General features: G+C 46.6%; 1 protein-coding gene across 1 annotated transcript in view; it reads left to right on the forward strand.

Moving 5' to 3' along the window:
* LOC120048047 (alpha-1,3-mannosyl-glycoprotein 4-beta-N-acetylglucosaminyltransferase B) overlaps nt 1-26,961 on the forward strand; it is a 182,480-nt gene that overhangs the window by 142,699 nt on the left and 12,820 nt on the right. Inside the window, exons 7-8 of the mRNA XM_038993728.1 lie at nt 7,061-7,136; nt 10,329-10,443. Coding sequence (XP_038849656.1) covers nt 7,061-7,136; nt 10,329-10,443 — 191 coding nt within the window. The remainder of the gene's footprint in view (nt 1-7,060; nt 7,137-10,328; nt 10,444-26,961) is intronic.

Raw genomic sequence — 26,961 nt, forward strand, 5'->3', positions numbered from 1 at the left:
GTGTGTTGATGTGTTTTGATGTTTTATTGGTGTTTATTGATGTGTATTTCTGTTGTATTGATGTTGTATTGTTCTTGTGTTGGTGTTGTATTGATGCTGTATTGTTCTTGTGTTGATGTTGTATTGGTGTTGTATTGATGGTGTATTGTTCTTGTGTTGGTGTTGTATTGATGCTGTATTGTTCTTGTGTTGGTGTGTATTGGTGTTGTATTGATGTTGTATTGTTCTTGTGTTGATGTGTATTAGTGTTGTATTGATGTTGTAGTGTTCTTGTATTGTTCTTGTGTTGGTGTGTATTGGTGTTGTATTGATGGTGTATTGTTCTTGTGTTGGTGTTGTATTGGTGTTGGTGTTGTATTGGTGTTGTATTGTTCTTGTATTGTTCTTGTGTTGGTGTGTATTGGTGTTGTATTGGTGTTGTGTTTGTCACGCCCTGGCCTTAGTATTCTTTGTTTTCTTTATGTTTTTTAGTTAGGTCAGGGTGTGACATGGGGAATGTATGTGTTTTTGTATTGTCTAGGGGTTTTGTATGGTAAAGGGGTCAGTGTCTTGTCTAGGTGTTTGTATGTCTATGGCTGCCTAGATTGGTTCTCAATTAGAGGCAGCTGTGGTTCATTGTCTCTGATTGAGAGCCATATTTAAGGCAGTCATAGGCATTGGGGTTTGGTGGGTAATTGTCTGTGTCTATGTTGTACGTTTGTTGCTTGTCATTGCACTTACGTCATTTAGCTTCACGGTCGTTTGTTGTTTTTGTTTAGTTTGTATTCAGTGTTCGTTTTGTGTTTTTCCTTTCTCTAAATAAAGGAGAATGTATTTTGCACACGCTGCGCCTTGGTCCTCTCTCTCACCCTTAGACAGCCGTGACAGAATTACCCACCAGAATCGGACCAAGCGGCGTGTGAAACAGCAACAGGACCCACCTACACAGGATTTCTGGACATGGGAGGACGAATTGGATGGTAAGGGACCTTGGGCTCAACCAGGAGAATATCGCCGCCCCAAAGCTGAGCTGGAGGTAGCGAAAGCAGAGAGGCGGCGATATGAGGAGGCAGCACGGAGGCAAGGCTGGAAGCCCGCGAGTACAACCCAAACATTTCTTGGGGGGGGGGGGGGGGGGGGGGGGGCTAAAAGGGAGTGTGGCGAAGTCAGGTAGGAGACCTGCGCATACTCCCTGTACTTACCGTGGAGAGCGAGAGTACGGGCAGACACCGTGTTACGCAGTAGAGCGCATGGTGTCTCCTGTACGTGTTCATAGCCCGGTGCGGGTTATTCCACCTCCCCGCACTGGCAGGGCTAGATTCAGGATTGAGCCGGGTGTCATGAAGCCGGCCCAACGCATCTGGCCACCAGTGCGTCTCCTCGGGCCGGTTTACATGGCACCAGCCTTACGCATGGTGTCCCCGGTTCGCCTACATAGCCCGGTGCGGGTTATTCCACCTCCCCGCACTGGTCGGGCGACGGGGAGCATACAACCAGGTAAGGTTGGGCAGGCTCAGTGCTCAAGGGAGCCAGTACGCCTGCAAGGTCCGGTATTTCCGGCGCCACCTCCCCGCCCCAGCCCAGTACCACCAGTGCCTACACCACGCACCAGGCTTCCAGTGCGTCTCCAGAGCTCTGTTCCTCCTCCACGCACTCTCCCTGTGGTGCGTGTCTCCAGCCCAGTGCCTCCAGTTCCGGCACCACGCATCAAGCCTCCTGTGCGTCTCCAGAGCCCTGTACGCACTGTTCCTTCTCCCCGTACTCGCCCTGATGTGCGTGCCCTCAGTCCGGTACCACCAGTGCCGGTACCACGCATCAGGCCTATAGTACGCCTTGAGAGTCCAGTGTGCCCTGTTGCTGTTCCCCGCACTAGCCTGATGGTGCGTGTCCTTAGCCCGGTACCTCCAGTTCCGGTACCACGCACCAGGCCTACAGTGCGTCTCAGCCGGCCAGAGTCTGCCGTCTGCCCAGCGGCGCCTGAACTGCCCGTCTGCCCAACGGCGCCTGAACTGCCCGTCTGCCCAACGGCGCCTGAACTGCCCGTCTGCCCAACGGCGCCTGAACTGCCCGTCTGCCCAACGGCGCCTGAACTGCCCGTCTGCCCAACGGCGCCTGAACTGCCCGTCTGCCCAACGGCGCCTGAACTGCCCGTCTGCCCAACGCCGTCTGAACTGTCCGTCTGTACTGAGCCTTCAAAGCCGCCCGTCTGTACTGAGCCTGCAAAGCCGCCCGCCAGCCATGAGCCTTCAGAGCCGTCCGCCAGACAGGAGCCGCTAGAGCCGTCCGCCAGACAGGAGCCGCTAGAGCCGTCCGCCAGACAGGAGCCGCTAGAGCCGTCCGCCAGACAGGAGCCGCTAGAGCCGTCCGCCAGACAGGAGCCGCTAGAGCCGTCCGCCAGACAGGAGCCGCTAGAGCCGTCCGCCAGACAGGAGCCGCTAGAGCCGTCCGCCAGACAGGATCAGCCAGAGCCTTCCGCCAGACAGGATCAGCCAGAGCCTTCCGCCAGACAGGATCAGCCAGAGCCTTCCGCCAGACAGGATCAGCCAGAGCCTTCCGCCAGACAGGATCAGCCAGAGCCGTCCGCCAGACAGGATCAGCCAGAGCCGTCCGCCAGACAGGATCAGCCAGAGCCGTCCGCCAGCCAGGATCAGCCAGAGCCGTCCGCCAGCCAGGATCAGCCAGAGCCGTCCGCCAGCCAGGATCAGCCAGAGCCGTCATCCAGCCAGGACCAGCCAGAGCCGTCATCCAGCCAGGACCAGCCAGAGCCGTCATCCAGCCATGACCAGCCAGAGCCGTCATCCAGCCATGACCAGAGAGCCAGCCAGCCAGGATCCGCCAGAGCCAGCCAGCCAGGATCCGCCAGAGCCAGCCAGCCAGGATCCGCCAGAGCCAGCCAGCCAGGATCCGCCAGCCAGCCAGGATCCGCCCCTCAGTCCGGAGCTGCCCCTCAGTCCGGAGCTGCCCCTCATTCCGGAGCTGCCCCTCAGTCCGGTGCTGCCCCTTTGTCCGGTGCTGCCCCTTAATCCAGTGGGGTTAATTTGGAGGGTGGCCATTTGGAGGAGGCTACCAAAGCGGGTATTGACAATGGTGGAGTGGGGGCCACGTCCCGCACCCGAGCCGCCGCCATGATGGGGCCCACCCCGGACCCTCCCCTTCAATGTCAGGTTGTGCGGTCGGAGTCCGCACCTTTGGGGGGGGGGTACTGTCACGCCCTGGCCTTAGTATTCTTTGTTTTCTTTATGTTTTTTAGTTAGGTCAGGGTGTGACATGGGGAATGTATGTGTTTTTGTATTGTCTAGGGGTTTTGTATGGTAAAGGGGTCAGTGTCTTGTCTAGGTGTTTGTATGTCTATGGCTGCCTAGATTGGTTCTCAATTAGAGGCAGCTGTGGTTCATTGTCTCTGATTGAGAGCCATATTTAAGGCAGTCATAGGCATTGGGGTTTGGTGGGTAATTGTCTGTGTCTATGTTGTACGTTTGTTGCTTGTCATTGCACTTACGTCATTTAGCTTCACGGTCGTTTGTTGTTTTTGTTTAGTTTGTATTCAGTGTTCGTTTTGTGTTTTTCCTTTCTCTAAATAAAGGAGAATGTATTTTGCACACGCTGCGCCTTGGTCCTCTCTCTCACCCTTAGACAGCCGTGACAGTGTTGGTGTGTATTGTTCTTGTGTTGGTGTGTATTGGTGTTGTATTGATGTTGTATTGTTCTTGTGTTGATGTGTATTGATGTTGTATTGTTCTTGTGTTGGTGTGTATTGATGTTGTATTGGTGTTGTGTTGGTGTGTATTGGTGTTGTGTTGATGGTGTATTGTTCTTGTGTTGATGTGTATTTGTGTTGTATTGCTGTTGTATTGTTCTTGTATTGATGTTATATTGTTCTTGTGTTGATTTGTATTTGTGTTGTATTGTTGATGTGTATTGTTGTTGTATTGTTCTTGTGTTGATGTGTATTTGTGTTGTATTGGTGTTGTGTTGATGTGTATTGTTCTTGTGTTGATGTGTATTGGTGTGTGTGTATACAGGGCTCATCTGTAAAATAGACCTTGGTCTCAGCATAACTCTCTGTCAAAATAAAGTTTAAATAAATACTAAAACACTGTTAAACAATAACAATAAATACAAATATTTACCCTCTGCAGACTGCACTACCATGACAACTTCCCTAATGCTCTCTCGGTAAAACAAGCACCTAGGAACGTGACCCTGCATTTTAAGTGCTCATCTGTCGGGGATGCCCTAGGGTGCACTTGTAAAAATGGACCACCTGCTTGCTTGAATTTAAGCTAAATACTACCGTGTAACTCCCTTTGTCAACTAACCATGTGACAGGCGTTGCAGAGTGATATTGTTATTAAATTGGGGTGGTTAAGTTTGTGGTTAGAAGCTTTTTATTAATTGTCAAAACACGATCTCCCTGGGTTATATTTGGGGAGGTTTAGCTGTTGAAATGGAATAATGGGGTTTAGCCCTGCGCAGGGTGTGTGTGTTCTGTGTGTGCATGTGCTTAGGTGTGATCATGTGTATGTTGTATGTTTTTGGGCATGCTCCCCCATTTTGTGTGTGTGTGTGTGTGTGTGTGTGTGTGTGTGTGTGTGTGTGTGTGTGTGTGTGTGTGTGTGTGTGTGTGTGTGTGTGTGTGTGTGTGTGTGTGTGTGTGTGTGTGCGCGCGCGCAGGCTTCACTGTTAAGCCACACATCTGGGAGCACAGCGGAGATCTGAGAAAGTTTTACAGTTCTTTGGTAACATTTCCGAGGGTCTGTGTTTTTGTGTGTGTTACATCCTACAGTTTGTCACAGTGGTATGTTTAGGATGTACGGAAGCTTGTAGCTGCTGCCTGTCAAGTTTAACACAGTCTAGTGTGTACAGGGTGGTCCGCCGTCGTACAGTGATCCTAGGCAGGGCTACAGAGGCACAGAACAGTACAGCTTGTGGTCCTTATCCACATTGACTTAAAGGGACATTACACTTTCAAATCAAAGTTTGTCAGATGTCTAATGTTTAGATGTCCCACGACATTGGTTGTGTAGATCCAGCTATATGCCTCTACCCCCCAAAAATAGAAAGGGTAAACACAAACTAAAAGCAGGAAAACCAGGGAATTAGATGGTGCTAATCTTTTCCATTCATTTGGGGTAGAGGCACATATCTGGATCTACACAACCAATGTGATGGGACGTGGTTTCATCCTGGCATGAGTCCACTTTTGAGGTTAAAAATAATTGGACACACTTTCATTCATAAGTGTAATGTCACTTTATTAAAACATGGAATGAGGAAGGGTTGAGTAACTCCCCAGATAATGTTAATCACTTTGAGATGGAATTAAAGTGCTATACCATTATCATTCATCTCTAAACTTCCACATCTTAATGGCACATTAGGGGAAAACACTTGACTATTTGTTGAAACCCAGTGAAACCGATAGCTTAAGGGGTGGTAGGGTAAGAATGGATCTCTTTGTGTCTTATCACGGGCCTCCCCATGGTACGTGTACCGTCCATTTACCAGATGGGGGAAAAGGCACTAGGGGAAAGAACCACATCATGTTTATTGTGCATGTGATGTGGTGCATCATCAAGCCTATCTCCCGGGCACAGCTGAGATTCATAAAGCTTATCAACCAATTAGAAAGACGGCAGCTATTGGATTTGAATGTTTACACAGCGTTCAATGGCAACAATTTTTGCATATCTCAATTTGGCAGAATTTGACCCTAATCAACCCTAATTGTTTTCTTTTATAGGCATAGATTTCAATGTGTTCTCAGAGTACATTGTGGACATCATTGGCTATCTTGTTCACCTCCAACAATAGCTGTGTCTTATGAGTCACAATGTAAATGATTTAGGCTACTATTTCAGTCTAGCGAAAGACTATGTATCTCTCTGAATCCATTGCACATGGTGTTATTGTAAGATTTGAATGGGCAAACAGATCTTAGGACTGGTGCTGCCTGAGGGCCGTCTTTTATTGGATGAAACGATGAGAAGTACGTTGAGTTTAGGGGCATTGTTCCCCTGGTGTAGTAGTTGCTGCCTGCTGTATGGCTGCTCTAGTGTGTTGTTATTTTTCCTGTGTGGTGATTTGTTGTGTGTAGGGTGTGGGCTCATAATACCCATACCCCTTTTCATCACGGTGTGTTTATATAAGTTACTCTGTGTCTCTGTCTCATCCAAAAAGTGTGTGTGTGTGTGTGTGTGTTTTGTGTGTGCGTTTGAAGTTCATATGTTTGGTTCCCATAGGCATAGCTAATCGAGTCACTCACTTCCTGGAGGACATGTGTTAGTAAATGGGGATAGATTATCATATGACCGGCTTGTTTTGATAACCGATGGACCGTGTCTGTCTGTCTGTCTGTGTCTGTCTGTCTGTCTGTCTGTCTGTCTGTCTGTCTGTCTGTCTGTCTGTCTGTCTGTCTGTCTGTCTGTCTGTCTGTCTGTCTGTCTGTCTGTCTGTCTGAAGACAGTAACTTGGCACAGGGTTGTTTTCCTTCCTCTCCATTTTCAACATCTCATTGATATCCAGTCAGTGACAAAGACAACCTCATTTTCTTCTCCTAATCGGAATCAGGAGCCACTAATCCACCTCCAGCTGCTCCTCTTACAAGAGGACAGAGGAACTGGGTTACTGCCCCGCTTAGAAGAGAAGGTTATGGTTTCCGTATATATTGACTCAAACGACAATAGAGTTCCTACGTTATGAATTCAGATGCAGAACATGTGTCCGAGTTATGCTAGAGTGATACAATGTGTCTTCACTGGCTGTACTCAGGCCTGAATGTCAATGAAATAGGTGTACGTTGTTTGAATTCCCTCTGTGTGATGTCAAGAAGCATAGGCTCTGGTTTGAATGTGGATCATGCGTTGATGCTGGAGTGTGTGTGTGTGTGTGTGTGTGTGTGTGTGTGTGTGTGTGTGTGTGTGTGTGTGTGTGTGTGTGTGTGTGTGTGTGTGTGTGTGCACGAGTGCAGTGCCTTTGTGCATCCGCGTACGTGAATTTGTGCGTGTGGGTGTATGTGTGTGTGTATGTTTGGGTTTGTGAATCTGACCGCACCCCCCGTCACTCTCCTCTTCCTCTCCAGATGGCGGACGAAGCAGAATTTGGATTACTGCTTTCTCATGATGTATGCCCAGTCTAAAGGGACCTACTATGTGCAGGTACGAAACCTCAATCTTCCAGTATGCATCTGTTTACTGTTTTAGGAAATTAGTACATTCTGCAGTGTAAAATGAGAATCTGGAAGTGTGTAAACACTATGAACTGTTTGTTCTGGGTATAATAGTGCTTGGAACTATGTTGCTCACAGGGCAGCCAATGCACATAACCTTCGAGCAGGTGGCACTCCACTTCACTTCATTTTCCACGCAAGACCTCTCGTGAGGGTGACATGCCATAAATTAACCTCAGTCGTCTCCCACAGCCGGGGCTGCATTCGTGAGACCCGACGAACGCTTGCGTTTTGACATTAACACTCGATGCGGTTGTGTATTTTGACAGCGCTACTCGCTCTGAACTTCAAGGAGGTTCTCCTCTGGTGAAGGGCAGGGTAATTACTTCCACGTTAGTTCCCAGCCGGGGAAGGAAGTGGAAAGATGCAAACTCTGTTAGGCAGATGCAGATTAGGAGGGAGCGTTGTGATTAGGTTGGGATTTGGTTACCGTCTTTCTGCTGCTGTAAAATATCAGCCGTCTCCCATTCCTACCCATAACGTATGAGGATTTGTTGACACACCACTAGGCCTCCATCAAAGCGTCTTCGGAACAAGAAGACAATCTGTATCCATTGAAGACGAGACTGAGGGAATGCAACGCATGTGTAGCATATTGCTCAGGCGCCAACGCTTGTACCATGTGACATTGTGTGCTTTGATGAGAGCACAGAAACATTTGGTTCTGTGTTGCTCTGACATATTGACATATTGAGATGTGTTCTGATCTCATTCACAATGTGCCTTTGTACTCCTTAGAGAAAACAGGAGGCCATGTTAAAATAGCAGTAAAATCAGGGGCTACTCACCTTTCAACGTCCATTTTCTACTTTTAAAACCTAGATGTTTCATTGAAATTGACAGTGTAGAATATATTAAAACAGACTGGTTCAAACACAGGTTTAAATCAACACATGTAACAGGTGCTTGAACAAACTGCCGCTCCTCATTACCGGGCAGACTTTAGCCACTGAGATAGAAACTGATGGAAACAGCCATGTTTATTCCGCCACCAGCTGGGGATAGGGTAACGGCCATCTGTTGCAGCCCAATGTATCACCCTGGCGTTGCATGCGACTCACAAAACATGTATCCGGGCTGTCTCCACCTCGGTCCCCACTCACGTCGGGAGAAGAGGGGGTGAGAGGGAAGCAGGGTGAGATGGGAAGTGACAGGAGTTGCGTGGTCCCAGTTTTGGAGCCTCGCCTCAGAAAGGAGAGGAGAAGAGCGCATGTGACAGTTTATTTCTTCAGAATCACCTCATCTGTTTTGTGACACACAGAGCAGCTGTCACTCCTCTCACCACGGCAGGCTGTCCAGATGTCTTTTTTTAATCTTTTTTTTAATTCATGTTAATTAGTTGCAGTTGACTGGGAGGTCTTTGGTAGTTTCATCTCCTGTTTAAGTCTACTGACTCATTTGAAGCTAATTTTAAAGCTTTTTTTGTAAGAGGATAAAGGACATCGTTTTTATTGGTTTAGAGTATACAAATGAAGCAATTAAGTAATTTTAATTGGAAATACAGTACCAGTCAAAAGTTTGGACACACCTACTCATTCAAGGGTTTTTCTTTATTTTTGCTGTTTTTTTACATTGTATACTAATACTGAAGACATCAAAACTATGGAATAACACATATGGAATCATGTAGTAACCAAAAAAGTTTACCTTGCCTTGATTTGCACACTCTTGGCATTCTCTCAACCAGCTCCACCTGGAATGCTTTTCCAACAGTCTTGAAGGAGTTCACACACATGTTGAGCACTTGCTGGCTGCTTTTCCTTCACTCTGCAGTCCAATTCATCCCAACCATCTCAATTGGGTTGAGGTCGGGTGATTGTGGAGGCCAGGTCATCTGATGCGGCACTCCATGACTCTCCTTCTTGGTCAAATAGCCAGTACACAGCCTGGAGGTGTGTTGGGTCATTGTCCTGTTGGTTAAGTGTGCCTTGAATTCTAAATAAATCACTGACATTGTCTCCAGCAAAGCACCCCCACACCATAACACCTCCTCCTCCATGCTTCACGGTGGTAACCACACATGCAGAGATCATCTGTTCATCTATGTGTCTCACAAAGACACGGCAGTTGGAACCAAAAATCTCCAATTTGGACTCATCAGACCAAAGGACAAATTTCCACCTGTCTAATGTCCATTGCTTGTGTTTCTTGGCCAAAGCAAGTCTCTTCTTCTTATTGGTGTCCTTTAGTAGTGTTTTTTTTGGGCCTGATTCATGCAGTCTCCTCTAAACAGTTGATGTTGAGATGTGTCTGAGGCTGGTAACTCTAATGAACGTATCCTCTGTAGCAGAGGTAACTCTGGGTCTTCCTTTCCTGGGTCGGTCTTCATGAGAGTCAGTTTCATCATAGCAATTGATGGTTTTTGCGACAGCACTTGAAGAGTGTCTAAAAGTAATGATGTATTGTCGTTTCTCTTTGCTTATTTGAGCTGCTCTTGCCATAATATGGACTTGGTCTTTTACCAAATAGGGCTATCTTCTGTATACCAACCCTACCTTGTCACAAAACAACTGATTGGCTCAAACTCGTTAAGAAGTAAATACATTCGACAAATTAACTTTTAACAAGGCACACCTGTTAATTGAAATGCATTCCAGGTGACTACCTCATGAAGCTGGTTGAGAAAATGCCAAGAGTGTGCAAAGCTGTCATCAAGGCAAAGGGTGTCTATTTGAAGAATCTCAAATATAAAATATATTTTTATTTGTTTTATACTTTTTTGGTTACCTCATGATTCCATATATGTTATTTCATCGTTTTGATGTCTTCACTATTATTCTACAATGTATAAAATAGTTCAAAAATATATATATATATTTTTTTTTAATGAGTAGGTGTGTCCAAACTTTTGACTGGTACTGTATACTGTATGCTGAACCATACAAATGTGTATTACATAATTTCACGCTGTCATCTATTTTGTGTAATGCTTTTGACCCCTTCCGGAGTTTTCAATTATTCAGAAGTACAGGCCATATGTTTGCAATCACAAAAAGCCATTGCTACAAATTACACCTATTAGTATTTAATAAAATGTAATGACTGGGAATTGTAACATTAATTCCCCTTTAATAAAGGAAATAAATGTTTAACTCTTTTCCTCCCCTTTTCTCTCCCTCAGCTGGAGGATGACATTGTAGCGCGTCCCAATTACTTCACCACGATGAAGAACTTTGCCCTGCAGCAGCCTTCCGAAGAGTGGATGATCTTGGAGTTCTCCCAGCTGGGCTTCATCGGTAAGCCTCAGCCTGTGCCAAAAGAGCTAGCCTAGCGCTACTGTTGTTAGTGTGAGTTAAAGAGCAACGACTCAGGGTGTTTTCACATTTGGTCCCTTTCAGACATTTTTTTGGGGTCGCTTCATTTTTGTGCAGTGTGAACACTTCAAAGGAACTCAGACCCCTCAAAAAAGCCCCCGAAGTGAACCGAGCTGAGACCATCTCGAGAGGTGGTCTGAGGGCAGTTTGCTTGAATTCCGTGGTCCGGTTCCCTTTTTTAGGACCATGTGAATGCAAAGCTCACCAAGTTCGCTTGTTATTATTCCCCCCACCACACACTAGACTACTGCAACAACGTTTCCCTTGCCATAACCCCTCACATTGGTGCCACAAAGAGAGAAGATGATAATATGCAGGTTCGGCAGAATAAATGTGTCCTGTTTTTGGATATTGATTAGCGATTGTCAAGGACGCACAGAAATTCCTAAATTAGGTTTTAGTTTAGATTATTTGTTTGCAGTATGTGATCTATAGGCTAAGATAGCTTCATAAGCTGTTTATTGATTGTGGGGTTTGAAAAGTGTGAGAAGACAAGAAATTTGGTGAGAATCACAACATAGATTACAAAATATTTTCTTGTTCTTAAAGGGGCAGTACAGTAGCATACCTTGGGTGTACAATTTTCAATTACATCATTATTTATTCTGCAGTTATTCTATTATTTTACCAATAAAATGCACATGTTAATAGTATCTTCTGAATACAATTATTATGTCTCATATTTTAACTAAATGCAATCTATTAGCTTCCAAAATGTAAGTAGGTACAGTACCAGTCAAAAGTTAGGACACAGCTACTCATTCAAGGGTTTTTCTTTATTTTTACTGTTTTCTACATTGTAGAATAATAGTGAAGACATCAAAACTATGAAATAACACATATGAAATCATGTAGTAACCAAAAAAGCGTAAAACAAATCTAAATATATTTTAGATTTTAGATTCTTTGAAGTAGCTACCCTTGGCCTTGATGACAGCTTTGCACAATCTTGGCATTCTCTCATCCAGCTTCATCTGGAATGCTTTTCCAACAGTCTTGAAGGAGTTCCCACATATGCTAAGCACTTGTTGGCTGCTTTTCCTTCACTCTGTGGTCCAACTCATCCCAAACCATCTGAATTGGGTTGAGGTTGGGTGATTGTGGAGGCCAGGTCATCTGATGCAGCACTCCATCACTCTCCTCATGAGAGACAGTTTCACCATAGCGCTTGATGGTTTTGCGACTGCACTCGAAGAAACTTTCAAAGTTCTTGAAATTTGACTGACATTCATGTCTTAAAGTAATGATGGACTGTTGTTTCTCTTTGCTTATTTGAGCTGTTCTTGCCATAATATGGACTTGGTCTTTTATCAAATAGGGCTATCTTCTGTATACCAACCCTGCTTTGTCACAACACAAAGATCGGCTCAAACGCGTTAAGAAGTAAAGAAATTAGACAAATTAACTTTTAACAAGGCACACCTGTCAATTGAAATACATTCCAGGTGACTACCCCATGAAGCTGGTTGAGAAAATGCCAAGTGTTTGCAAAGCTTTAAACGAGTAGATGTGTCCAAACTTTTGACTGGTACTGAATATCTAGCTGTCCGATAACACATTCTGATTGAATGGCTTGTCCTGCACTTGGAAAAAGATCTTGGTTTCTTTCTAAACATAGCAATGTAAATGTAAAGAGGACTCGGTTCACAAAATAGTTGAAGTGAACTGGCAAAAGAGTTGAGTCCTCATTCAAAGGCAAGGTCACTGTGAATACAACGAGAACTGAGTTCTTTTGACTTTTTACCGCATAGTACACTTTAAAGAGGACTGAGATCGGTTCTTTGAAAGAGGACTATATATGAAAACACCCTCAGTGTCACCAAAGTAGTGTTTCTACAGCCTAAAGAGCTAGCCGTACCACGTTACTGTTGAGTGCCTGTGTGTGCTAAAGAGCTACGTCTACGATTGCAAAAATCCGGTAACTTTCCCAACATTCCTAGGTTTTCCAGAAATCCTGGTTGATTTCTTGCGTATTCCCTCCTGATTCTAGGCATCTTCCAAACGTTTTTTTGGGAAAACCAGGGAATTTGGGGAAAGTTACTGTATTTTTCCAATCCTAGCTATGTCATCAATAGACTAGAGCCTCAAGAGCTAGTCCTAGTACCCTACTGTTGAGTGTGTGCTAAAAGACCAATGTCACCAACTACGGTCAGAAGAACTAGCCAGGTGCTCTAATACTGAACGTTAAACATTTATGACTTAAGATTCTCACCAAGGCAGCCCCCAAAAAAGGAACTTACTATGAACCCACAAGTAGGACACTGATACTTGAACAATGGACTCGAAGGCCACTTGGTTATTCATACGAATAATGCTGACAAATGGCAAAGGTAAGCTATTTTAGTCAGAAGGTTATAATCAAATCTACAGCTTGGCAGGAAAGTTGTTTCTAAGCTCCCTCCAACTTGTCAGAACTACATTTCAAAGTACCCACTTTGAATTAAAGCCGGCAAAATTAATTGAAGCTTTAACCTGCATTTGATCTCTGCTCTAATTATACTGCAGAGAGTAATCAATTACGTATATCTTCCGGAATCTTTCAGTGTGGGGTAGCTGGCATGTGAAAATACAGTGCTCTGTTGACTGGAGCTGAAGGAAATTGAATTGATTTTAGAGGCAAGGCCACAGTCTCGGTTAGTGAGAGCAGTTCCAACTTCCAATTAAAGTGAACTGAAGGGGAACATTTTTTAAATGCAGCCAAAACTTTTCAGTGGTTGTGTTATCTTTGGTGAGAAAATGGGGAACACATGTGGTGTGTTTTCGGGGCTCGTGCGGAGCTAGTTGTTTCCGACCCAAAGTAAAGAGGTTTTGACAGCCAGCACAGGGCCGGGTCCCAAGGTAAACGGAACCAAAGAATCCCCTAGCCGCTGTTCCACAGGGTTTGACACGTGTCGGACACGGACAGACCCCATGGGGTCTATCATGTAGACAAGCTTTCTAACTACACCCACTAACTCAGTATCAGAGTCAATTGTGTCTTTTGATGAAAACGAATAGTGATATACATTATCCTTACCCCCCAGCACTCATCTATGACTGAAATAAAAACATGGTGCAGATTGATTTGAAATGATGAGCGGAAAATACCCAAAATAAATCCTTTCTCTGATTGTCTGTTTTTGTCATGGGACTCCAAATAGTCTGGCTGAAGCTGAATTACACTTTATGACTGTGGCCTTTGACATTTCAAACATTTCCATTCAGAGCTTAAGAGGGGTATGGTGTCTTGTGACTCTCTGCTGATCAGTAAAAAACGAATTACCGAATCCACTGAAAAGCCCCCAAGAGGCCACCACCGTGTGCTTTTGTTTTGTTCTCTGATAAATGTGAAAGACGAGTATTACAGTGGCGTGTATTCATGGATGCCAAGGTAAGCCAGGCTTCCTCAAAAAATGTACCAAGAAAAAAACATACAAAATACTTTGTCTTTCGTCTCTGTGTTTCATAAATGTCCTTCAATTCGCAAGGCTGAATGTATCTCACTGGAGAAAGCATCCGAGGGAACGAAACATCACCCCTCTGTCTCAGTATGTGTAGCGTATCTATCTGATGCTTTCTGGTCAGAAAGAGTATGACATTGTTGCCTCCCGTAGTAGCATTTAAGTGCAAGGGAAGCCAGCGAGAATTTGGCCTCCCTTGATAAAAAATAAATCAAATAATGGCCAATCAGTGTTGAGCTAAACTGAGTGAGCTCAGCTGTGAATGCTCCTGACGCACCCAAAAAAAAGTGTCAAGGGAAGCCAGTTTGGATTTGGCTTCAGACCAATCACATAACAAGCCAAATGTCATTATTGACAGATTTTTGTATTTATTGTTGCATCTCGTTGTGTCCCAAGGTAAACTGAACCAAAGAATCCCATAGCCGCCATTATGGCAGGGTTTGACAGGTGCCAGACACAGACAGACCACATGGCTGGCTGGCTAGCTAGCTAGCTAAAATCGTCCCTCTCCTAAATTAGCCATGGAGATAGGGATTTGGTCTTGTGGTTTTATTTAATTCTCCGTGCTGGCCAATGATTATAACAGCGATTCTGATCCAACCATAAGTTCCTACATTGTGCCCCTGGCCTGAGAGGATGGAAGTTCTACATGTAGCTAGATTTAGTATGCTAACGTTAACTAGCTGGCCTGGCACATCATTGCCCATAAATGGCTAGCGAGCAAGCGTTTTAGCTAGGAAGCCAATGTCAACAAAAACTAAAAGTGTGTACTGTATGATAGAACGTTTAGGCAACATGAAAGAGAGGAGTATGGGATTGGCGTTTCTCTACAAGTAGAGTGAGTCGACGTGTTTTTTCTACTTGCACGCACGCACGCACACACAACACACACACACACACACACACACACACACACACACACACACACACACACACACACACACACACACACACACACACACACACACACACACACACACACACACACACACAAATCAGTACCATGGAGAGCCACATCATATTTAGCTTACGTTGATTGGACTAAATCGTTTTTGGTATCTTTTAGTTGTCACTGTATTAGACTAAGCATAGGTGATTTGATGATGTTGAAATGGTGGAAGAATATTGGCGGCAGCTCCTGTTTTCTTTGTGACTTGCGGTAACACTCCTTGGTTCTAAATCAATAGTTTAGTAGTCTTGACCATGCTGTAGGTCGTGTAACTGTTTGTTTACATGCAATATATTTTGTGGACTTCACCGGAAAGATGTTGCTCTCCGGTTTTGTAATGAAACAAAGGTGTGGTTGAATTCATTCTTCCACTATTTCTTCTTATGGTCTCAGCCTTACGCCTATATATCACGGTGGCAAGGCATATGAACTAACAGGTTATAGAGCAAACAACGCAATTATCACAACACATACACTACCGTTCAAAAGTTTGGGGTCACTTAGAAATGTCCTTGTTTTTGAAAGAAAAGCAATTTTTTTGTCCATTAAAATAACATAAAATTGATCAGAAATACATTGTTAATGTTGTAAATGACTATTGTAGCTGGGAACGGCTGACTTTTAATGGAATATCTACATAGATGTACAGAGGCCTATTATCAGCACCATCACTCCTGTGTTCCAATAGCACGTTGTGCTAGCTAATCCAAGTTTGTCATTTAAAAGGCTAATTGATCATTAGAAAACCCTTTTGCAATTATGTTAGCAGAACTGAAAACTGTTGTTCTGATTAAAGAAGCAATAAAACTGGCCTTCTTTAGACTAGTTGAATATCTGGAGCATCAGCATTTGTGGGTTCGATTACATGCTCAAAATGGCCAGAAACAAATAACTTTCTTCTGAAACTCGTCAGTCTATTCTTGTTCTGAGAAATGAAGGCTATTCCATGTGAGAAATTGTCAAGAAACGGAATATCTCATGCAACGCTGTGTACTACGACTCCCTTCACAGAACAGTGCAAACGGGCTCTAACCAGAATAGAAATAGGAGTGGGAGGCCCCGGTCCACAACTGAGCAAGAGGACAAGTACATTAGTGTCTAGTTTGAGAATCAGACGTGGGTACTTTTTAATGAAGCTGCCAGTTGAGGACTTGTGAGGCGTCTGTTTCTCAAACTAGACACTCTAATGTACTTGTCCATCTGCTCAGTTGTGCACCAGACATCACCGGCAACAACGACGCCTATGGGCACAAACCCACCGTCGCTGGACCAGACAGGACAGGCAAAAAGTGCTCTTCACTGACGAGTCACGGTTTTGTCTCACCAGGGGTGATGGTCGGATTTGCGTTTATCGCCGAAGGAATGAGCGTTACACCGAGGCCTGTACTCTGGATCAATTTGGAGGTGGAGGGTCCGTCATGGTCTGGGGCGGTGTGTCACAGCATCATCGGACTGAGCTTGTTGTCATTGCAGGCAATCTCAATGCTGTGCGTTACAGGGAAGACATCCTCCTCCCTCATGTGGTACCCTTCCTGCAGGCTCATCCTGACATGACCCTCCAGCATGACAATGCCACCAGCCATACTGCTCGTTCTGTGCGTGATTTCCTGCAAGACAGGAATGTCAGTGTTCTGCCATGGCCAGCGAAGAGCCCGTATCTCAATCCCATTGAGCATGTCTGGGATCTGTTGGATCGGAGGGTGAGGGCTAGGGCCATTCCTCCCAGAAATGTCTGGGAACTTGCAGGTGCCTTGGTGGAAGAGTGGGGTAACATCTCACAGCAAGAACTGGCAAATCTGGTGCAGTCCACGAGGAGGAGATGCACTGCAGTACTTAATGCAGCTGGTGGCCACACCAGATACTGACTGTTACTGTTACTTTTGATTTTGACCCCCCCCCCCCCCCCCCCCTTTGTTCAGTTACACATTATTCAATTTCTGTTAGTCACATGTCTGTGGAACTTGTTCAGTTTACGTCTCAGTTGTTGAATCTTATGTTCATACAAATATTTACACATGTTATGTTTGCTGAAAATAAACAGTTGACAGTGAGAGGATGTTTCTTTTTTTGCTGAGTTTATAATATGTTATATTGTCTATGAGAGAACCACCCTAAGTGTTTCACCAAATAGGGAACTATTCAACGTTTTCCACTCTGACATAGTCCCTCTCTCCTCCATGATTCACAAGAGTTCTTTCTCTCCCTTTCTCTCTCTGACACACACACACACACACACACACACACACACACACACACACACACACACACACACACACACACACACACACACACACACACAGTCTCACGTACACACAATTACACTGCATGTGCCACACTCTTTCCCATGAGCCCCTGCTGCTCCACTTTACTCTAATAAGTCCCAGAGTGCTGTTCGGGGCCCAGCTTAACCAGTGATTGATGTCCACTCTGCTCTCTCCACACCATCCCTCCAGCCCCATCTCCCCCAGCAAAGACCTCCCAGCTATAGAACCAGCAGGATGTATAGGGACTAAGGAGCAGGATGTATAGGGACTAGTGGGTAGGATCTATAGGGACTAAGGACTAGGATGTATAGGGACTAAGGACTAGGATGTATAGGGACTAAGGAGTAGGATGTATAGGGACTAAGGAGTAGGATGTATAGGGACTAGAGAGTAAGATGTATAGGGACTAGAGAGTAAGATGTATAGGGACTAGTGGGTAGGATCTATAGGGACTAAGGACTAGGATGTATAGGGACTAAGGACTAGGATGTATAGGGACTAAGGAGTAGGATGTATAGGGACTAGAGAGTAAGATGTATAGGGACTAGTGGGTAGGATGTATAGGGACTAAGGACTAGGATGTATAGGGACTAAGGACTAGGATGTATAGGGACTAAGGAGTAGGATGTATAGGGATTAGGGGGTAGGATATATAGGGACTATGGAGTAGGATGGGTAGGGACTAGGGAGTAGGATGGATAGGGACTAAGTAGTAGGATGTATAGGGACTAGGTAGTATGATGTATAGGGACTAAGGTTTAGGATGTATAGGGACTAAGGAGTAGGGTGTATAGGGAATATGAAGTAGTATGCATAGGGACTAGGGAGCAGGATGGACAGGGACTAGGGAGCAGGATGGATAGGGACTAGGGAGTAAGATGTATAGGGTCTATGGGGTAGGATGTATAGGGATAAGGGGGTAGGATGTTTAGGGACTAAAGAGTAGGATGGATAGGGACTAGGGAGTAGGATGTATAGGGACTAGGGGGTAGGATGTATAGGGACTAAGGGGTAGGATGTATAGAGTCTACGGAGTAGGATGTATAGAGAGTAGGGAGCAGGATGTGTAGGGACTAAGGAGGATGTATCGGGACTAAGGGGTTGGATATATAGGGACTAGGGAGCAGGATGTATATGGACTAAGGGGTAGGATGTATATGGACTAAGGGGTAGGATGTATAGGGACTAAGGGGTAGGATGGATAGGGACTAGGGAGTAGGATGTATAGGGAATAAGGAGTAGGGTGTATAGGGAATAAGGAGTTGGATGTATAGGGACTAGGGGGTAGGATGTATAGGGACTAAGGAGAAGGATGTGTAGGGACTAGGGGGACTAGGGAGTAAGATGTATAGGGACTAAGGGGTAGGATGTATAGGGACTAGGGAGTAGTATGCATAGGGACTAGGGAGCAGGATGGATAGGGACTAGGGAGTAGGATGTATAGGGACTAGGGAGCAGGATGTATAGGGACTAAGGAGTCGGGTGTACAGGGACTCGGGAGCAGAATGGACAGGGACTAGGGAGCAGGACGTATAGGGACTAAGGAGTAGGATGGATAGAGACTAGGGAGCAGGATGGATAGAGACTAGGGAGCAGGATGGATAGGGTCTAGGGAGCAGGATGGATAGGGACTAAGGAGTAGGATGGATAGAGACTAGGGAGCAGGATGGATAGGGATTAAGGGTAGCAGGATGTATAGGGAGTAAGATGTATGGGGTCTAGGCGGTAGGATGTATAGAGTCTAGGGGGTAGGATGTATAGGGACTAGGGGGTAGGATGTATAGAGTCTAGGGGGTAGGATGTATAGGGACTAGGGGGTAGGATGTATAGGGACTAGGGGGTAGGATGTATTTGAACTGGGGGAATGATTAGGGACTATGGAGTAGGATGGATAGGGAGCAGGATGGATAAGGACCCTGGGGTAGGATGGATAGGGAGCAGGATGGATAGGGACTAGGGAGAAGGATGGATAGGGAGCAGGATGGATAAGGTCTAAGCAGTAGGATGTATAGGGACTAAGGAGTAGGATGTATAGGGACTAAGGGGTAGGATGTATATGGACTAAAGGGTAGGATGTATAGGGTCTAGGGAGTAGGATGTATAGGGACTAAGGAGTAGGATTTATAGGGACTAGACTAGGGGAATTGGGAGTAAAATGTATATGGACTATGGAGTAGTATGCATAGTGTCTAGGGAGCAGGATGGATAGGGACTAGGGAGCAGGATGGATAGTGACTAGGGAGCAAGATGGATAGGGACTAGGGAGCAAGATGGATAGGGACTTGGGAGTAGGATGTATAGGGACTAGGCGGTAGGCTGTATAGGGACTATGGAGTAGAATATATAGGGACTAGGGGGTAGGATATATAGGGACTAAGGAGTAGGCGCTGATCTAAGGTCAGTCAAATTGCTCCCCCTAATGGTTAAGGGTAGATTAGGAGAGTGCAAGCTGATCTGAGATCTGTGCCCACAGGCAACTTCTACCTATTGGGGAATAGTTTATTGGAAGCCAATTGACTAATAAAATGATCGATGTCTATGGAATATGTTGCTACTGGACTAAACGTTGTCTCCGAGGCCTATCTTCAATGGGGGGTGTTACAAATGCACGGAGGCTTGTTGTGCAATTAAACTGAACGTCTTTACTTCAGATCAACATGTTAACAACTCGTACAAACCTCCCTCATCCAATCCTCACATCTCTGTACACGCACAACGTGCCTGATACTTTCTTAAAGCAACAGTATTCAATTCTCACGACACCATATTACTGAACACAACGGGGGGGTTAACAAAGCTCAGATTGCCATTCACTTTCAATTGAGTAGAAATTGTAGACTGACATTGCTTGGCGTGGGCCTATTCCACTTATCAAACATAAAGCGAAGGCGTGTCAAATAAGCTTCTGACGGATGCCATATCCGTTGCTGTTACTTGCTGTGCTAAGCTAAGCGTGTAAAGTCTGCCTGTCAGTTTAGTCTGTAGATTCGTAACCGGGCTTCCCGTGGAGGAAATTGAGGTGAGGCGTCTCTTTCTCTTCCCCCTCTTTCTGTCATTCTCTCGCTCTCCTTCCCATCTCTCTCTCCCTGTCTCCCCCGCATCTCTCTCTCTCTCTCATTATCTCCTCTCTCTTTCTCTCCCCCTCTTTCTCTTTCTTTCTCTCTATCCCCCTCTCCACTCACATTTAATTGGAGCGCATGGTCCTCACGGGTAGCCCGGGACAGCGGGCCCAGTTCGACAACCGTGACTGAATGCCGTTCTGAGGCACACTCGCCCCAGAGTTTTGATAAGCCGACAGGCTCGCTTCTCCCGACCGTCACAACGAGCAGCTCGCTGAATCATGGCCGCCGGGCTGTCAACACCATTGGTCATGGAAAAGACACCAACCTCAGTTCTCCCTTCCTCTTTTTCTGTCTGAGAATATGAGAGAGGGAGTAGGGAAGGGAATAGACTGATTTGAAATCTCATGTCAAGATTTAGGCTTACCTAAAGGTCGTCAGCTTTTAGAGATTTTAAACATAAGAGGTGGTTGAAAGGAGGAATAGCTAGAGGGTTGAGTAATGATACTCTTACCTTTTTGCTTCTTATTCCCTAAAGATGGAGAAATTAATTTCGACAAGAAGGTTTGCCTGGTTTGTGCACATGTATCCAATCTCCTATACTCATCATGCGTCATTACCCGGTCATAGAGCGACACAGCCTCTGTTTTAGGCTTAGTGCAGTCAGTGTTTGACTGCCTCAAAACACAATTACATAAGATAATTAGCCGTCACTGTGACGATAATGATCCAAGACACACCATAACAATATTCCCCTCACAGGATAAGCCATGCAGCGCTAAATACATCATTCCGGCTAGGCGACAGGAGGATTTGTGAGCAGTAATCTGACGGGTTGTGCTCCGATGGGGCTCTCTCAGGTGTTTTTAGGAGCCCTAGCTAGTGGTTAGCGACTGCTCCCCTCTCTCCCCTCTGCTGTCATTAGCATTCCGCAGCTAACCAGCGTGACAGGGCTAGCAGCCGGCACAATCAGGGAGAATCAGGTGGCAGCCATCTGCGTGTATGGCTGTGCATACGAGTGCAAGGAAAGAGTGGATTGTTAGAGAGAGAGAGGTGTTGATTCATGGATGCAGTCACATTAGACCTCGAATTGAAGCCAACATTGTAGAAAATGGAAAGATGACAGATAGTTAAATGGCTCTCCATAAAATACAGATGGAAATGGAATGTTATGCTTTTAACATTTAACCTGAGCATTTTCTTATAAGACCGCATTCAAAGGCTGTTTTGTATAACTCAGCACTGAAGTTATGGTGTGTGGCTGCCTATAGAGGTTATCCCCAGGTGTGTGGCTGCCTATAGAGGTTATCCCCAGGTGTGTGGCTGCCTATTGAGGTTATCCCCAGGTGTGTGGCTGCCTATAGAGGTTATCCCCAGGTGTGTGGCTGCCTATAGAGGTTATCCCCAGGTGTGTGGCTGCCTATAGAGGTTATCCCCAGGTGTGTGGCTGCCTATTGAGGTTATCCCCAGGTGTGTGGCTGCCTATAGAGGTTATCCCCCAGTGTGTGGCTGCCTATAGAGGTTATCCCCAGGTGTGTGGCTGCCTATTGAGGTTATCCCCAGGTGTGTGGCTGCCTATAGAGGTTATCCCCAGGTGTGTGGCTGCCTATAGAGGTTATCCCCAGGTGTGTGGCTGCCTATAGAGCTTATCCCCAGGTGTGTGGCTGCCTATAGAGGTTATCTCCAGGTGTGTGGCTGCCTATAGAGGTTATCCCCAGGTGTGTGGCTGCCTATAGAGGTTATCCCCAGGTGTGTGGCTGCCTATAGAGGTTATATACAGGTGTGTGGCTGCCTATAGAGGTTATCTACAGGTGTGTGGCTGCCTATAGAGGTTATCTACAGGTGTGTACGTGTTGACCTTTTAATGCCTTCGTCACTTAGCTTATATTATTCCCCTAGATAACATAGGTCAGTGTGATGAAATTCTTAAATTGGTAAGCTGCCCTGTTCTGAGAACAGTCAGTAGAGTCAGTCTAAGTGAGTCACTGGGTCATACTGGGTCTCAGATCCGGGGTTCAGTGAGCCTACTGATTCTGTGAGTCAGTGACTCACTGAGACTGACTCTACTGCCTGATGTAGTGACTGACTCAGGAGGTCACACACCTGCCTGATGAAAGCAGAATTCCACATCAGAGACAGCACACAATCACAGAACCCTCGCTATTATGCACATACCCACGAACACACACACATGCGGGCACACTTTCATTCTGTATTCCTTCTATATCTCATTCACTCACTCTCACCCCCTTCCACTAACTCGCACACACACACCTTCCTTCCAGCATCCCACCTCCCCTCCCTCTCAATCAATCAATCAATCAAATGTATTTATAATGCCCTTTTTACATCAGCCGATTTCACAAAGTGTAACGGCAGTCTAAGTCGTCCTCCTCCTCAGACGAGGAGAGGCGAGAAGGATCTGAGGACCAATGTGCAGCGTGGTAATTTTCCATGATTTAATAAACACAAAACAAGACACTATACAAAATGACAAAACAAACCTGCTGAGGCGCACAGTAGGCCTGGTGCGTGGTGCCGGAACTGGTGGTACCGGACTGGAGACACGCACCTCAAGGCTAGTGCGGGGAGCAGGAACAGGGCACACTGGACTCTCAAAGCGCACTATAGGCCTGGTGCGTGGTACCGGCACTGGTGGTACCGGGCTGAGGGCACGCACCTCAGGGCGAGTGCGGGGAGAAGGAACAGTGCGTACAGGGCTCTGGAGACGCACAGGAGGCTTGATGCGTGGTGCCGGCACTGGAGGCACTGGGCTGGAGACACGCACCACAGGGAGAGTGCGTGGAGGAGGAACAGGGCTCTGGAGACGCACTAGAAGCCTGGTGCGTGGTGTAGGCACTGGTGGTACTGGGCTGGGGCGGGAAGGTGGCGCCGGATATACCGGACCGTGCAGGCGTACTGGCTCCCTTGAGCACCGAGCCTGCCCAACCTTACCTGGTTGAATGCTCCCCGTAGCCCGTCCAGTGCGGGGAGGTGGAATAACCCGCACTGGGCTGTGTTGGCGAACCGGGGACACCATGCGTAAGGTTGGTGCCATGTACACCGGCCCGAGGAGACGTACTGGAGGCCAGATATGTAGAGCCGGCTTCATGGCACTTGGCTCAATGCTCAATCTAGCCCGGCCAGTGCGGGGAGGTGGAATAACCCGCACCGGGCTATGCACACGTACAGGAGACACCGTGCGCTCTTCCGCATAACACGGTGTCTGCCCGTACTCCCGCTCTCCACGGTAAGCATGGGAAGTGGGCGCAGGTTTCCTACCTGCCTTCGCCACACTACCCTTTAGCCCCCCCCCAAGAAATTTTTGGGGTTTCTTCACGGGCTTCCAGCCACACTTCCGTGCTGCCTCCTCATACCACCGCTCCTGGGCTTTCGCTGCCTCCATCTCTTCCCGAGAGCGGCGATATTCTCCAATGTGAGCCCAGTGTCCTTTACCCTCCAGAATTTCCTCCCATGTCCAGGATTCCTGGGTAGTGGGCCGCTGCTGCTGCCCGTACTCAGGCTGCTTGGTCCGAGTTTGGTGGGTGGTTCTGTAACGGCAGTCTAAGTCGTCCTCCTCCTGAGACGAGGAGAGGCGAGAAGGATCTGAGGACCAATGTGCAGCGTGGTAATTTTCCATGATTTAATAAACACAAAACAAGACACTATACAAAATGACAAAACAAACTAACCGTCACAGTCCCGTGTGGCACCAACACTGACACAGGAAACAACCACCCACAATCCCCAACACAAAACAAGCCACCTATATATGATTCTCAATCAGGGACAACGATTGACAGCTGCCTCTGATTGAGAACCATATTAGGCTGGACACAGAAACAGACGAACTAGACACACAACATAGAATTCCCACCCAGCTCACGTCCTGACCAACACTAAACAAGCAAAACACATAAGAACTCTGGTCAGGACGTTACACAAAGTGCTGTACAGAAACCCAGCCTAAAACCCCAAACAGCAAGCAATGCAGATGAGGAAGCACAGTGGCTAGGAAAAACTCCCTAGAAAGGCCAGAACCTAGGAAGAAACCTAGAGAGGAACCAGGCTCTGAGGGGTGACCAGTCCTCTTCTGGCTGTGCCGGGTGAAGATTATAACAGTACATAGCCAAGATGTTCAAACGTTCATAGATGACCAGCAGGGTCAAATAATAATAATCAGAGTGGTTTTAGAGGGTGCAACAGGTCAGCACCTCAGGAGTAAATGTCAGTTGGCTTTTCATAGCCGATCATTCAGAGTTAGAGACAGTAGGTGCAGTAGAGAGAGATGGTCGAAAACAGCAGGTCCGGGACAAGGTAGCACGTCTGGTGAACAGGTCAGGGTTCCATAGCCGCAGGCAGAACAGTTGAAACTGGAGCAGCAGCACGACCAGTTGGACTGGGGACAGCAAGGAGTCATCAGGCCAGGTAGTCCTGAGGCATGGTTCTAGGGCTCCGGTCCTCAAAGAGAAGAGAAAGAGAAAGAGAGAGAGAGAGAATTAAAGGAAGCATACTTAAATTCACACAGGACACCGGATAACACAGGAGAAATACTACAGATATAACAGACTGACCCTAGCCCCCCGACACAAACTATTGCAGCATAATTACTGGAGGCTGAGACAGGAGGGGTTGGGAGACACTGTGTCCCCGTCCGACTATACCACAGGACAGGGCCAACCAGGCAGGATATAACCTCACCCACTTTGCCAAAGCACAGCCCCCACACCACTAGAGGGATATCTTCAACCACCAACTCAACCACCATCTCACTACCCTGAGACGAGGCCGAGTATAACCCACGAAGATCTCCCACACGGCACGAACCCGAGAGGGGCGCCAACCCGGACAGGAAGATCACGTCAGAGACTCAACCCACTCAAGTGACGCACCCCTCCTATGGACGGCATGGAAGAGCACCAGTAAGCCAGTGACTCAGCCCCCGTAATAGGGTTAGAGGCAGAGAATCCCAGTGGAGAGAGGGGAACCGGCCAGGCAGAGACAGCAAGGGTGGTTTGACGCTCCAGTGCCTTTCCATTCACCTTCACACCCCTGGGCCAGACTACACTCAATCATAGGACCTACTGAAGAGATGAGTCTCTCTCACCCTTCCACACACACACATTCCTTCCAGCATCCACCTCCCCAATCCCTCCCTGTCAGCAGGCCTGTAATGAATGTTAGGCATCTCTCTCTCCCTTCTCCAACGCCCCACTTTCCCTCACTCTGTCTGTCTCCCTCTCTACCTATCTTACAGTCCATCTCTCCACTCCTACACTCCCCCTTCCCCATCAGGTTCTATAATGACTGTTAGCTGAACTCCTCTCACTTGACCACCTGACCTTTCACCCTCTCTGTTTCTACCCATCTCTCGCTCCATCCTCCCCTTTCTGTCTCTCTCTCCTCCCTTCCTTCCCTCTTTCCCTCAACCTCTCTGTGGGATTCTAATGAGTTGTAACTCCTTCCCTTACACAAGCGCTTTACCCCCTCTCTCGCTCTCTCTCCTCTCCTCTCTCTCTTGCTCTCTCTCTCTCTCGCTCTCTCTCGCTCTCTCATAAACCCATGTTGCTGTGGCATCGTCAACCTTGCAATAACAAAGGCCCTAGCCCTGGAGTGTGGAGACAGAAAGAGAAGACTGTAACCATGTTGTTCTTCTCTTCTCACTCCCTTGTTCCTCTCCTCCACTTGACAGGAACAGGCTGCTCCGCTCTCATCGCTTTTTCATCAAGCCCACAGATCAACCAAGGAGAGAGAGTTGACCTCGGTAGAGATGGTGTAATGGGAGGGAGGGAGGGAGGGAGGGAGGGAGGGAGGGAGGGACTGAAGGAAGGACTGAAGGAAGGAAGGAGGGAGGGTGGAAGAGATAGGGAGGGAGGGAGGGACTGAAGGAAGGACTGAAGGAAGGACTGAAGGAAGGACTGAAGGAAGGAAGGGAGGGAGGGAGGGAGGGAGGGAGGGAGGGAGGGAGGGAGGGTGAATGCTACAGCTCAACCAAGGAAAGAGTGTTGACCTCAGTAGAGATGGTGTAACCAGAGAGAAAGGAATGGAGGAGAGGAGCGAGAAGAGAGAAGTGGTTTCATGTACAGAGGGGTAGGGAGGTATAAAGAGAGACTGGGGGAGAGGCATGTGGAGAGGAGAGGAGAATACTTTTTTAATTCAGAGTGTGCACAGGTGGGTGGCTGAGTGCATGTGTATTTTGTTGGATTATGTTTCATATGAGGACAAACAAGATCATACAGCCTGTTCTTACACTCTAACGAAAATGAGGTATTTCTGTTCTTGTAATTGGCTGAACTGAATCCTCTGTCTTTGTAATGACTATAATAGCTGGAAAACATTATAGTGGAAAGAGCTTCAAAGCATTACAATTAAACACCTGTAAAATAATTGAATTCCTTTAAACAACATACTGCAAACGACCTCGTTTTGACCAAAAATGATTTCCTCTTCTAACCCACTTGGTGACTTTATGAAATTGCATCTAATGCATTAATCAGTATTAATCTGACAATTAAATTACATTAGATTAAATTCAGCGCTCAAGGGTCCGTGTGCAATTCTGTTTCATTCTGATTTAATTTCAGAGCACATTGGCTAAGTTTAGCCTCCGTTCTAGGTCCTTGTTGCACTCTACTTTCTACTTTTCACCAATTCCAAATGGCCCCCCTTCTAATACATCTGAAAGGATAGAATTGTTCCAACTAGCAGATGGCAATGTAGTTATAACC

The sequence above is a fragment of the Salvelinus namaycush genome, chromosome 5 (genome assembly GCF_016432855.1).
Source record: "Salvelinus namaycush isolate Seneca chromosome 5, SaNama_1.0, whole genome shotgun sequence".
Taxonomy (NCBI): domain Eukaryota; kingdom Metazoa; phylum Chordata; class Actinopteri; order Salmoniformes; family Salmonidae; genus Salvelinus; species Salvelinus namaycush.